The sequence below is a fragment of the Rhinopithecus roxellana genome, chromosome 14, assembly GCF_007565055.1.
Source record: "Rhinopithecus roxellana isolate Shanxi Qingling chromosome 14, ASM756505v1, whole genome shotgun sequence".
In the NCBI taxonomy this organism is placed as follows: domain Eukaryota; kingdom Metazoa; phylum Chordata; class Mammalia; order Primates; family Cercopithecidae; genus Rhinopithecus; species Rhinopithecus roxellana.
This window is the reverse complement of record NC_044562.1, coordinates 132,582,107-132,594,643: the sequence shown is the minus strand read 5'-3', so window position 1 is coordinate 132,594,643 and position 12,537 is coordinate 132,582,107. Positions and strand designations below refer to the sequence as shown.

The window sequence follows — 12,537 nt, the reverse complement described above, 5'->3', positions numbered from 1 at the left end:
GTCCAGGTCAGATCTGCAGCCCCAGAGAGGCCTGGAGGCCCCCTGGCTTGCCCACGTTCGAAGGCCAAGTGCAGAGCCCCGTGACAGGCCTAGGTAACAAGTCATGTCCATCTCGTGAACCCTGAGTCTGGATAGGGTGCTCCCTACCCTCAGCAGACAGAGAAACCCACTCCTGTTTTGCTTTTAGTCAACTCAGAAGATTCAGGAAGGAGAGTGAGGGTCCCAAACACCCTGCCTCCCCAACCTAGGCCTGTGAGTGGGGGTGTGGGCAGGTGGTGGGGCCGGAGCAGCTCAGATCCAGGGCAGGACAGCGGGCCTGGCCTGCCTTTGAATTGGGGTCACCAGCGGGCTTTGGCCAGGTGGATGCTGATGATGGCACAGCTTCTGGGGTTCCTCTGGGCACCTGGCTTCCCAGTACCCACAGTCCCCACCCTGCACAGTCAGGCTGAAGCAGAGGCTGGAGAGGGGTTTGCAGAAGAGAAGCTGGCATCTTGTCTGCACCCATTGCAGGATGGCAGCAGGAGGGGAGGAGGCACGAGCCACAGACCTGGCAGGGTCCTTATCCTGGGCGAGCCTGGCTCTGCACCAAGCAGCTGGAGACCTACCTGTAGCAAATTCACTCTGCACATTTCTCCCTGCCTGTTTCCCTCCCTCCCTCCTTCCCTCCTTCCCTCCCTCCTTCCCTCCCTCTTCCCTCCCTCCCTCCTTCCCTCCTTCCCTCCTTCCCTCCCTCCTTCCCTCCCTCCTTCCCTCCCTCCTTCCCTCCCTCCTTCCCTCCCTCCTTCCTTCCTTCTTTCCTTCCCTCCTTCCTTCCTTCTTTCCTTCTTTCCTTCCTTCTTTCCTTCCTTCTTTCCTTCCTTCTTTCCTTCTTTCCTTCCTTCCTTTTCTTTCTTTTTTTTTTTTTTTTTCCGGGGTCTCGCTCTGTCACCCAGGCTGGAGTGCAGTGGTGCAATCAACTCACTGCAGCCTCAACCTCCAGGGCTCAAGTGATCCTCCCACCTCAGCCTCCTGAGTAGCTGGAACCACAGGCACACACCACCACGCCCGGCTAATTTTTGAATTTTTTGGTAGAGATGGGGTTTTGCCATGTTGCCCAGGCTGATCTCAAACTCCTGGGCTCAAGTGATCCTCCCTCCTTGGCCTCCCAAAGTGTTCAGATTACAGGCATGAGTCACTGCGCCCAGCTCCTCTCCTCTCAACTGACTCCACAGGGCTGTCTCAGGATGCTGGTGGCATGGGGCAGAGAGGGCATGGTGACTGTTCATGGGCACAGCAGCCCCTCGAGGAGGAGGCTGGAGCCATCCTCACGTGGAGGAGAAGCAGGCATGGTAGGGGCCCTAGCCCTAGGGCAGGGCAGGCCACACCCTTCCTTCAGGAGAGTGAGCGGCCAGCTGCTGTGGCCCTCACATGGAGAGTGAGGGCTGGCCCAAGCACCTGGCCATCAATGTCCTTAAGCAAAGGGGAAGGCAGCTACCTAATATTACCTTTTAGCTATTTCTCTAGGCAGGTTCCCCTACCTGAAAAGATTGCCCCCGGCTTCAGAGTGAAGATGCCTGAAGTTCTAACACCAGAGATGGTTTCCTGCTACTTCCAGGAACAGGGTCTGTTCTTAGTCCCATGTGGAGTTCCTTACGGGGACCCCATTCCCCAGGAATCCAGGTTTCACAGTCCTCTGACTTGGGCTGGATGGTCTCGGCTGGCACTTTCCCTAGTGTGGTCTAGGACTGCTAAAACCACAGTGCGGTGCGGGCGGAGAGCTGAGGGCCGAAGAAGGCGGGGTGAGTGATCCTTGGGAGAGGGAGACAGGCTTGACTGGAGTCCTGGGGAAGGGCTGAGGGCTCTGAAGGGGGCTGTGGAGGAGAGGTAAAAGGAGGGAGGGACACAGCCCTTCACAGGGCCTGTGAGGCAGGGGAGGACAGGGAGCAGGTGCCAGTGGGATGGCGGGGGCCGGGGGGCTGTGACTTTGAGGGTGTCGTGTTGCATGTGCTGGGGGTGAGGACCCAGAGACTGGAGGAACAGGGCTCCAGGGCAGGTGCATGGGCAAGCAGAGAGGACAGCCCATGGTAGATGGGAAGAGCACACAGGTGTGCTGTTTTCAGGTTGGCAGGAGAGGAAGAAGGTGTGTGCGGGGAGGCCCTGGAGACTGGAAGAGGAGAGGGGGCTCAGGGGTCCTTGTTAGAACCTGGGGGCGGGAAGGGGCCAAGGTGGGTGCCCTCCACCCTAGACTGTCCCTCGGGCCTGTACTGTGCCCCACTGTGCAGGCATCACCTGGCCCCAGGAGAGAGCAGCTCATAGGTACGACTGACCACTCTGCCTGGCATGGTGGGGGCCTGCCTGTGCTGGCTCAAACCAGTTTTAGCCGCATTTTACAGATTAGGGAATCAAGGCTGAGTGTCTGCTAACTTGTCCTAGGTCACTTGACCAGGGGACATTGGCCCTGGAGCTGGAAGTGAGACCAGGGAAACCCTGGGCCCCCAGGGACTGCCTTGCCTCTGGAGACTGCCAGGGTGCCTTGGCCAGGGCAGGGAGTGTGACTCAGTCTCAGAGCTTGCCATGGAGTTGTCTCCCAGGCTCAGCACCTCCTCCTGGCCCTGGGACCACTCCCTAATTTTAGGGGCCCATGTGTGGAATGAGAATGTGCAGCCCCTTGCTCAAAAAGTGACAGTGACACTCAAGACAGTGACAGCAGAGTGTTACTGGGCTTGGGGCCCTGAGTGACAGCAGGGGTAGCATAGCTCATGGCACTAGGTGGGCCTGTGGTGCCTCCTGCCTCCAGCCCAGGGGTCTCAGCCTGGGCACTGCCCTCTGCTTCCTGCCCCGGCCGAAGGGCAGGCACCTCGCTCTCTCTGGGACTGAGACTCACTGCGTCTTAAACAGCTTCCTGGTTTGTTTCAGGTTTGCTGAGGTTTCTCCTCCCTTTCTGTCCCTCGTTTGAGGAGTTCTGTTACTGGTTGTTGCAGTTTGATCTGAGATGGGCCCCGCTTCACTCTCCATTGCCCTTTAGAAACGAACTTCAGCCTAGACTCACTGGTTCCTCACGGCTCACTGCTCAGGTGGCCACTGAGCGGGTGTTCCTAGGAGGGAGGGGCGTGGAATGGGACGGGGCCGGGGCCTGGGCAGTGTTGGGTCCCATGGCTGTGGGTGAGCTGAGCATCTAGGACAGGTCTTAGGCCTCTGTGGAGGTGGCAGGTGGGCATGCGTGGCCTCAGGGAGGGCCTGTGGTAGCAGCAGCCATGGCCAGGTGGTGGCAGTTGCCTTTGCATTAGCACCAGTCCATCCCTGGCCTGAACCCTCTCCCAGGCATCTGGCTCCTGTATGGGTCAAGGCTGCCTAATGGTTAGGGGCAGGGGTGCTGTCATTGCAGCCTGGACTGTGGGCAAGCCACTTCCCCTCTGCAAGCCCCCATCAGAGGGACAAAACATCGCTTTGTGGGCTGCTGTGAATTCAGACTGGTCAGCCTTCAATGCACAGGTCAGACCATCACCAAAGACATGGGACGAGACAGGCTGCTGCCTGTCTCCCTGGGCAGGGTTCCCCGCTGAGTGTTTCCTCTGCTTAGCCCTGGGCTCCCAGCCCGCCACACCCGGCCTGCCCCTTACCTCTAGCTGCTGGTCCAGGAGGAAGGGGCAGGGGTCTGTGGGGCAGCAGGTGATCTCCGCCCGTGGGTGTCGGTGGCAGAGGGCTCTGTGCCGCTGTGGTTCGTGGAACGCTGGCTATTTAAGGAGAAGAAGAGAGACCACAGCCCCTCTGGCCCTGAAAGGCTGTTTCATTCCTGAGGGGTCCCTTGTGTGGCGGGCTGCTCCTCTGGCTGCGGCTGCTGCCACCAGAGCGTGAATATTCTAGTGTGTCCCTAGCCCGTGCCCCCCGCCCCCAGCTTGGCCACAGAGGCTGAGTGTGTGACTGTCTCAGAGACTCAGAGCAGGCGGGGGCTGGCTGGGGGGCTTAGGCTGGAGCTGAGGGACACAACAGGACGTTTCAGAAGGGGATGATTTCCTACTGATGGGGGGCAGGGAGGGGCCGGCTGCCATGGCAACAGGCGGCGCTCTCAGGCCTGCGCCCGCAGACAGTGGAGGGGGCCTGTGAACGGAGGGTGGGAGGCCGAGAAGTATTGCTCACTGAGTGAGAGGCGACTCTTTGAGGACACTTGCTGTGGGGTCCTTGTGTCCTGCCCTGTATAATGAGGCCCCATTTGGGCATGCCGAATAAATCATGGCCTTTATCTGGAGCGAGGCACAGCTGCAGACACCTCATAATGGGGCGCTGTCCTGCCCGTGGGGATGCGGCTCAGCTCAGAGGCCGGGTGTCTGCCGGTGCAGCTCCCCTTCGCACAGGAGCCTGTGGATCCGACCGCTGGCCCCGGGGCTCCTCCCTGGGGTGGCTCCGGGCTGGGGTGCCTTTGAGTGCTGCCGGCAGCCACCTCTGAGACTGAGTGAACAAAGTTCGTTTCTGTCTTTCTAAAAATGATACATCCAGCAACACAGGAAGCCAAATCACCTTTCCTGATTTCAAAAGACTTTACGTTTTGTTGTTTAAACATTGAAAACTGTGTGTATGTGGCTAGCATTTAAGGGCAGGATCTTAAATTTGTCTCTTCACGTCACCCCGTGCAGCTGGGATTATTGCCCCATTTCACAGACAAGGAAACTGAGGCTCAGGCACATGAAGAAACTCACCCATCAGCCAACAGTAGGAAGCGACAGAGCCAGAATTTGAACCCAAGCTCGTGTCCCTCCGGAACTTAGGCTTCGTGTGTGTGTGTGTTTTGTTTTTCTGCTGCATTTTGAGTTTAGAATTCTTAGATTCGATCCTAATTCAACCTGAAAAATAATTCTGAAGGTCACCTTTAGATCTGGTGCTGTGACGTGGTCTGTTGAGAAGCTGTTTTCCATCTGGACTTCCTACGAGAGAGATGGGCTTCCCAGTCTGTCTGGCCTGAGAACCAGCCGGGTGTGAGGTGTCTGAGCCAGGACACAGGTCCCTTTCCTGTTGTGCCTGCAGGCGGCTGTCTGGAAGAATTGGCCCAGGCTGGTTGGAACGGTGGTGGCTTGAAGCTGACCACCCTGAGCAGGGCATTTCTGGGCTCACAGACCTTCTGTTATTGGGATGATCACTGTCGATGGCTTCAAGGGCATTGACCGTGGCGATGGAGTTTTCAGGCATTGAGCTGATTTCTGTATCTTTGACACAGAAGTAATTCCTCGTGGGTTGAGTGTTGTTCTGATGCTCTGGAGGAGTCACCAGCATGTGGAGTGGGGTCATGGGGCCGAGTCTGGGACAGAGGCACTGCAGGGGGCATAGACTGGCTGCCACAGGCTCCAGGTGGGGCAGCTCAGCCCCAGACCTGCTGAGGAGGTGGCCTGGGGCTGGGGCACAGGTGTCTGGGCAAGGGTGGGCTTCAGGGATTGTGGTGATGAAGACTGAAGCCACAGGCCACAACTGCTTCCCATTCCTGGGGCGTAAGAGCCAGGGCCCTGGCCAGTGTGGAGGGGAGACTGGGCCGTAAGAGCCAGGGCCCTGGCCAGTGTGGAGGGGAGACTGGGTCGTAAGAGCCAGGGCCCTGGCCAGTGTGGAGGGGAGACTGGGGCGTAAGAGCCAGGGCCCTGGCCAGTGTGGAGGGGAGACTGGGGCGTAAGAGCCAGGGCCCTGGCCAGTGTGGAGGGGAGATGATGCCCACCTTGGCTCCCTTCCTCTCTTGCACAATCATTCATTCGCCCAGGCATTCCATCAACTGACCCTGAGCTGCTGCCCCTGCTGGGCACACAGGCTCTCAGGGAGGCACAGCGAGCCAGTCAGCAGCTTAGTGAGTGGAGGCTAGGTCTTTGCTTGGGTCCCTTGCCCTTCACACAGCTGATGAGGAGATACCCCAGGGCAGATGGAGCACAGTGCTGTGCAGGATGGAGTCCAGACCCAGTAGTAGCAGGCCCTGGGGTCCAGGGAGGGATGCTGAATGGGTGGCCCTGGCATCTGGGGTCTGCCCACCATAACCTGGGTGGGGATCTTGAGTCTGAGATTGGATTTCTTCAGTATCCTCCCTGACCAGCTTGTCAGAGGGGCCAGCACGGCGTTGGCAGCCGTGGAGGCTGATGAGGGGTGGAGAGGGCCCCTGGGGCTGGGGAGCCTGGGAAGGGAGGCCTGGATGCAGCAGGAGCGCCAGAGAGAGATTCGGGTGGCAGGTGGGAATGGGGGCCGGGGTGTTGGATTGGGGCCTCTGTGTATCTTTATCTGGGGACTCTGAATCTAGATTCCTGCCACCTTTGAGGTCCAAGGAAACAGAAACCATGTTGATTTGTCTCCTCGTTGAGAACACAGCTGTTGTCCAACACAGCAAGTAGCATCAGAAATTATTCTGAGGTCTTCACAAAAAGACTCTGTAATGATAGTTGCTGGGTTTGGGGACCTCCGCCTGACATAGCTGTGCTTGTCTTTGGAGACAGAAATCGCCTGTACGAGTTTGGGCCCTTCTTCATCTGGCAAATCCTGAAGGAAGGGGGTGAGTGGGCCTCCCAGGACCCTCACTGGCCACTCTGCTGGGCACAGTGACACTCACTCTATCTCGTGTGTGTTAAATACATTGGGAAAATAAGTGTTTTCAGCAGATATCCATTAAGTGTCTGCTGTATTCTGCAGCACGCCCTAGGCTTAGAGAAAGCAGAAAGAGGAAAAATACGATCCAGAGGCAGTGAACTCGAGCGTCCTGGCGTCTTCCCTGCTGAGCGTGGGTCGCATTTCCAGGACACTTTTGTGGCCCTCTGGGCCTTGTGACTGGGCAGCCTGCTTTTCTGTACCCTGGGCTGAGCCCCATGGAAGCCCGCAGCTGCTCAGCGAAGCGGCAGGGGTCCCGGCTCTCTTCTCCTGGAGGTGGCCGGGGTGTGTGGGAGTGGGAGGTCTGCCCCTAATGCCCTTGCCTCCCGCAGGCATCTTTGCCGGCCTTGCCACAACCGTGAGAAGGCCAAGGGCCTGGGCAAGTACGTCTGCCAGCGGTGCCGCCTGGTCATTGACGAGCAGCCCCTCATGTTCAGGAGCGACGCCTACCACCCTGACCACTTCAGCTGTACCCACTGTGGGTAGGTGCATGGCCCGGCCCTGCAGTGCAGGCGGGCGGGGGGCCAGGGCTGGCCCAGGGTCAGGGCGGTGGGGTCTCCCCCCGGGGAAGTGTTGAGGCGGGAGAGGTGAGCAGGGTGGGCAGAGAGAGGGGTCCCGAGAGGGGGGCCGCAGGGCAGAAGTGGGCCAGGGGCCGGGAAGCGGCCATGGCAGGAAGCTTCTCTCTCCAGGGCTCGGTTCAGGGGGCACTTGAGACTCCGGAGGCAGGCGGGCTGGCCCCTAGACTGCAGGCGAGAGTTGAGGTGGAGCAGCAGAAGGGACTGAGGGGTAGAAGGGCGGGCAAGAGAGTGGGAGTGGGCTTGGTGCTGGTGTTAGAGACAGGAGTTGCACAGGCAGCCCCTCAGCCCCTGTCCTCACCCACCCCCTGTCCTCACCCACCCCCACCGTCCACTCCAGTCCTCTCCGTGCCTATCCAGACACCCAGTCTGGCTTGGAGGAGGAGGAGGGGGGCTGGAGAACAGACCTGCTTCTCAGAGGCCTGGGTGCAGAGCACAGGCCACTCTTCTGGGCTATGCGGGGAGTGTGTGCTCCAGGGCCTGTCTGGGGCACAGGAAGTCTTCAAAGAGCCCAGAGATCAGAGGGAGCTGCCGCCTCAGCTCTGCAGGCGCCCCGGGGTGGAGGCGCTGCTGGCATGACCCTGCAGAAGGGCATGGACCGCACCTGGGGGCTGCACGCTGTCTTCCAGGAAGGAGCTGACGGCTGAGGCCCGTGAGCTGAAAGGCGAGCTCTACTGCCTGCCCTGCCATGACAAGATGGGCGTCCCCATCTGCGGTGCCTGCCGCCGGCCCATTGAGGGCCGAGTGGTCAACGCGCTGGGCAAGCAGTGGCACGTGGAGGTGAGCCAGGCTGGCGGGCACGTGGCCTCAGGTTGGGGGTGCCCCAGCTCAGGGTCACAGTGAGAGCCCTGAAACCCCTCCACACTCCCAGCCCAGGCCGTGTGGCTGGCTCCCGGCGAGGCCCTTCCTCTGGGGTACTGCCCCTCCCTGTGGTCAGTCAGGGACACCAGCCTGCCCATGGGAGCCAGGAGACCTGAGTGCACACACATGGTTGGGTAGCTGTGCCCACTTCTCCTCTTCCCCCTGCTGGCATTCTAAAAGACTCCAAAGTCAGGAGAAAACCTTGGGGGCAGTTTGCCCAGGGTGCCCGGGGGTTGTGGTTGACAGAACCCACTATGTGGACAGCCCTGTGCAAACACGGAGTTGAAGAGTTCCTCAGGTGTGAGCATGGGGTCACCTGGAGTGTCCCCGCTGGGTGGTGGGCTCTCATGTTCTCATGGGTACACTGGGATTAGCGAGCCCACCACCTTCCCTGATGACCTGGCCTGCGCTGTGTCCAGAAACTGTGTGATGGGTGGCAGCTGGGGTGGGAGGCCATGCTGTCCTGCCCTGACGCAGGCCCCAGCCCCCAGCCCTCATCCTTACAAGCAGATCCCTGGGGGAATGCAAGGTGCTGCTCAGTGACCCCAGGCTTGCAGGGGGTGCCTGCAGAGGCGCGACGTGGACAGGCTGGGCTGCCTCTGCCAGCGAGGGCCCCCCATGCCACAGCACGGGGCTGGCACCTGACTCCTGGGGCTGAGGCTGCTGAGGGGGAGGCCAGACTGGGAAGGGATGGTGACCGGTGTCTTAGAGGAGGGGTGGGGTCTGCTGACCCCAGGGCGTTCACAGAGGCGTCAGCCCTCTGCCCAGTGTGAATCCTGAAAGGCCTCCCCTGCCCAGACTCTGCTTCCTGTCCCCTTCTGCCACTGCTGCCTCCTGGGGCCACTGCTGTCCCCTGGAGTCACCACTGGCTCCTGGGGTCACTGTTGTCCCCGGGTCACCACTGTCCCTTGGGGTCACCGCTCTAGCCCTGATGCCGCCCGGCCCGCCCTCTGTCCTCGCAGCACTTTGTCTGCGCCAAGTGTGAGAAGCCATTTCTGGGGCACCGGCACTATGAGAAGAAGGGCCTGGCCTACTGTGAGACTCACTACAACCAGGTGAGCCCGGGTGCAGAGCCCTGAGGGACGCAGATCTGGAGGGGTGGCCAGGAGAGCTGCCGTGAGCAGGGGAGGCTGTGGACACCCCCTCAGGAGCTCTGCCAGGTGCTGAGCCCAGGCCTGCACCCTCAGCCCTGGTTCCTGGCCTGGGGTCTCGAGACCCAGGCAGCTCTCTCAGCCTCAGTGTCTTCCTTTGAAGAATGTTCTGGGGCTGGTGTGAGGTCCTGGGCACACGGGGCTGATAGTGCCAGCAACCCCCTCCCTCCCTCCCTTGCTCTGGTACAGAAGGTGGGGGCGCTGATGGGACGCGGTCACCACCTGGGTCCACCTCCTCGCAGGACAGCAGCAGCCAGAGCAAAGGGGACTTCTGGGGAGCAATGTCCCGGCCTGCTGTCCTTCCCGGGGCGGGGGGGGGGGGGGGGGGGGGTGGTTCTAAGGCGTTGCAGTGCCCTCAACCCAGCCTTGCAGCTGGGCCCTGGGAGGCAGGGCCTGGGAGATGCCTGTGAGGGGCCGTGTTGGAGGGCCAGGCCGGCTGCATGATGGCCCTGGGCTAGGGTGTGACTGTCTGCAGCCGCTCTGACAGCCTGCTCGGCCCACAGCTCTTCGGGGACGTCTGCTACAACTGCAGCCATGTGATTGAAGGCGATGGTGAGGCCCTGTGTTCCCTCCCCCACCCCACCTACTCTCCTGGGGCCTGGGTGCTGCAGCTGTGAGCCCAGCTGGGCCTGCGGCAGCCTAGCCAGCCCTGCTGAGTCCCGCGCCTCCCTCACAGTGGTGTCGGCCCTCAACAAGGCCTGGTGTGTGAGTTGCTTCTCCTGTTCCACCTGCAACAGCAAGCTCACCCTGAAGTGAGTCCCTGTGATCGTGGGATGGGGCTCAGGGTGGAGGGGGCTCCTGTGGGTCCTTCCTCTTAGCAGCCCTCCTGCACACCAGCTGGGTCTGGCCTGGGGATATGGTGGGGACAAGGGGCATCCCAGCCCCATGCCGCCCAGTGAGGGGGGGCAGGTCCAGGGACCCCAGGGCACAGTGAGAGGAGGAGGAACACTCGTGCCTCCAACACACCTGCCAGAACCCTGGACTCTGGGGAGGGAAGGGCGTTCCAGCCCAGGGAACAGCATATGCAAAAGCAGCAGTGTCAGCTGCTCATCCAGGAAGCCCCAAGGGGTGTGGGATGGCTGGAGTTGGGAGAGGAGAAATGGCGTCCAGGTTTCCAAGGGCCGTGGGGAGGCATAGAGGGTTCTGGGGTGTCAGAACCTGAGAGAAGCCTCTGTGAGGGAAGGGACGCCTCAAGGCCCTTCTCATCCCTATGCTCTCTGGTCAGGTCACCCTAGGGCCTGGCCTGCTGGCTAGGGGAGGCTGGGGGTTGGGGGAAGCCCACTCCACGGTCACCTGGCTGGGTTGAAAGGGGTGGGCGTGGGGCTCTGCTGACAGCCCGGCTTCCTCCCCAGGAACAAGTTTGTGGAGTTCGACATGAAGCCCGTGTGTAAGAGGTGCTACGAGAAGTTCCCGCTGGAGCTGAAGAAGCGGCTGAAGAAGCTGTCGGAGCTGACCTCCCGCAAGGCCCAGCCCAAGGCCGCGGACCTCAACTCTGCCTGAAGGCCCTCTTGCGCGGCTGCCTCTCGGCCCCTCCGCCTTCTCCCCTCCCGCTGTCCATGCTCGGCCCCCTCAGCCCCGTCCACCTGCGCCCTCCGCACCTTACCCTCCCCTTCTCATTCCTCATTGCCTCCTCCCTCCCTGTTCCCTCATCTCTGCCTTCCCCATGTCTCTCCTCTCCTTGGCTGTGGCTTCTCTCTGTGAGGAGGCAGGAGCTAGGGAGTGGGAGCCTGTGACCCCACGTCTGACAGCTATGTCCGCCTGTGCCCACAGCTTCCGCCCACCGACCTCCAGGGACAGGAGCAAATTGCACCACAGTTCCCAGCCTGGCCCTCCCCACGTGGCTCGTGCTGTCCTGTGACAGCCCCTGCCCCAGAGCAGCCCCACTAAGTGCATGGGGCTCCTGGGCCACCCACAGCCAGGGCAGCCTGCTGGAGCCACAGGGCCACGCAGAGGCCTCTAGGAGCCACCTGCAATCCCTCACCACTCATTCAACCAGTGGCACAGTGTCCCTGTGCCCACCCTGAGCCAGCAAGTCCTGCTGTCCACACCCACAAGCTCCCTGGAGGGACAGGACCCACCTCCATCCCTCGGAAGGCCTTCCTGGAATCCCACCTTGGCCACCCCCCTACCGACCTTGGGGCTCGTGTTGAGCCTTTGGGTTGGGCCAGGGCCCAGGAGGTGGTGGGGTCAGAGGTGGCTTGTTACCACCTCCAGGGAGGATGCTTCCTCTGCGGCCAGCGCAGACCTGGTGCTGGGCTCACGCTTGCACAATGAAGGCTTGTTCACACGACCACAGCAGGCTGCGTGGTTTGTGGCAGGGGTTGGGAGTGGAGGGGATGGCAGTGGCTGTGGACACACTGCTGCTGGGGCAGTTGAACAGAGGGACAGACATCAGACAGGCATGAGTTCAGGGGGCCCTAGCCTCTATCCCAGGCCAGGCTGCCATAAGGGGTTGAAAACTAGCCCTGCCAGGACCTCACAAGCTTGGGTGGCCAGGTCCACATAAGCTGTCCCAGGGGGCAGAGTAGGGGGTGGGAAGGGACAGGACATGCCAGGGAGGTGGGGGAATCCAGGCCTCCAAGGTGCTATATCCAGCTCTGGCCACTGGGCACAAGCTGGCCTTAGCACGAAGCCAGCAGCCAGAGAGCCGCACCTCCACCCAGGCCTCCTGGGTGCCCCGGGCGGCGGGCGGGGACGACAGAAGGTGTGAGGAGGGGCCTGGGAGGAGGACTCTCCCATGAGTGTCCCTCCCGAGTCTGAGAAACAGGAAGGAAGGGAGGGGGAGGAAGGAAGCAGAGGGAGGGATGAAGTCATTCCTGGAGAATGCAGCTGCCCTCCCAGTTCCCTGGGAAAGTCGCAGGCATTTTGCTTTTTCTGCGGCTCTCTGCGGGCCAGAGCCTCCCAGGCCCCATGTCCACCTTGTGCCACACCCTGCTCCCTCAGACACACTCGCTTCTCCTGCTCCAGGGATTTTTACTGGACATTCTGGTGGGGTGGGGTTGCTGGGGGGGGGGGGGGGGTCCTCTCAGCCATCCACCAACAGCCTGAGGGGCCAAGACTCCTGACCCACTCTGGGTCTTTTCACCTCCATATGCAGCGCCCAGGACAGAGGGGGGCCACCTGTAGGGCTGAGTGGGCTTGTATGGGGGGCGGCATGGAAGGCTGCCTGCCGAGGACAGGCCCTGGGCTGAGAGGGCCTGGGAAGGTGCCTGAGCAGACACGCCAGCATCCGCTGCTAGGTACTGGCCAGGGCTGGGGCCTTGGAGCCCCACTGCTTGTTCATGGCACTCAGGAGCTGCTGCACATATGAGGTCAGTAGGTCGTCCATCTTGTAGCCCTGGACAGGGGACAGGGTGGGTCAGAGGCTG

The 12,537-nt window shown here is 61.3% G+C and overlaps 2 protein-coding genes across 11 annotated transcripts in view; one reads left to right on the top strand and one right to left on the bottom strand.

Moving 5' to 3' along the window:
- LIMS2 (LIM zinc finger domain containing 2) overlaps window positions 1-11,464 on the top strand; it is a 43,183-nt gene extending 31,719 nt beyond the window's left edge. For all 10 annotated transcript variants that reach the window (XM_030916474.1, XM_030916475.1, XM_030916481.1 and 7 more), the window contains 6 exons: window positions 6,915-7,064; window positions 7,787-7,937; window positions 8,981-9,073; window positions 9,673-9,721; window positions 9,846-9,921; window positions 10,522-11,464. In XM_030916474.1, coding sequence (XP_030772334.1) covers window positions 6,915-7,064; window positions 7,787-7,937; window positions 8,981-9,073; window positions 9,673-9,721; window positions 9,846-9,921; window positions 10,522-10,669 — 667 coding nt within the window. In that variant the 3' untranslated portion in view covers window positions 10,670-11,464. The remainder of the gene's footprint in view (window positions 1-6,914; window positions 7,065-7,786; window positions 7,938-8,980; window positions 9,074-9,672; window positions 9,722-9,845; window positions 9,922-10,521) is intronic.
- Window positions 11,465-11,687: 223 nt separating this feature from the next.
- The window catches only part of MYO7B (myosin VIIB), a 78,660-nt gene continuing 77,810 nt past the window's right edge, over window positions 11,688-12,537 (bottom strand). Inside the window, 1 exon segment of the mRNA XM_030916471.1 lies at window positions 11,688-12,506. Within this exon segment, the coding sequence (XP_030772331.1) occupies window positions 12,405-12,506 (102 nt within the window). The 3' untranslated portion in view covers window positions 11,688-12,404.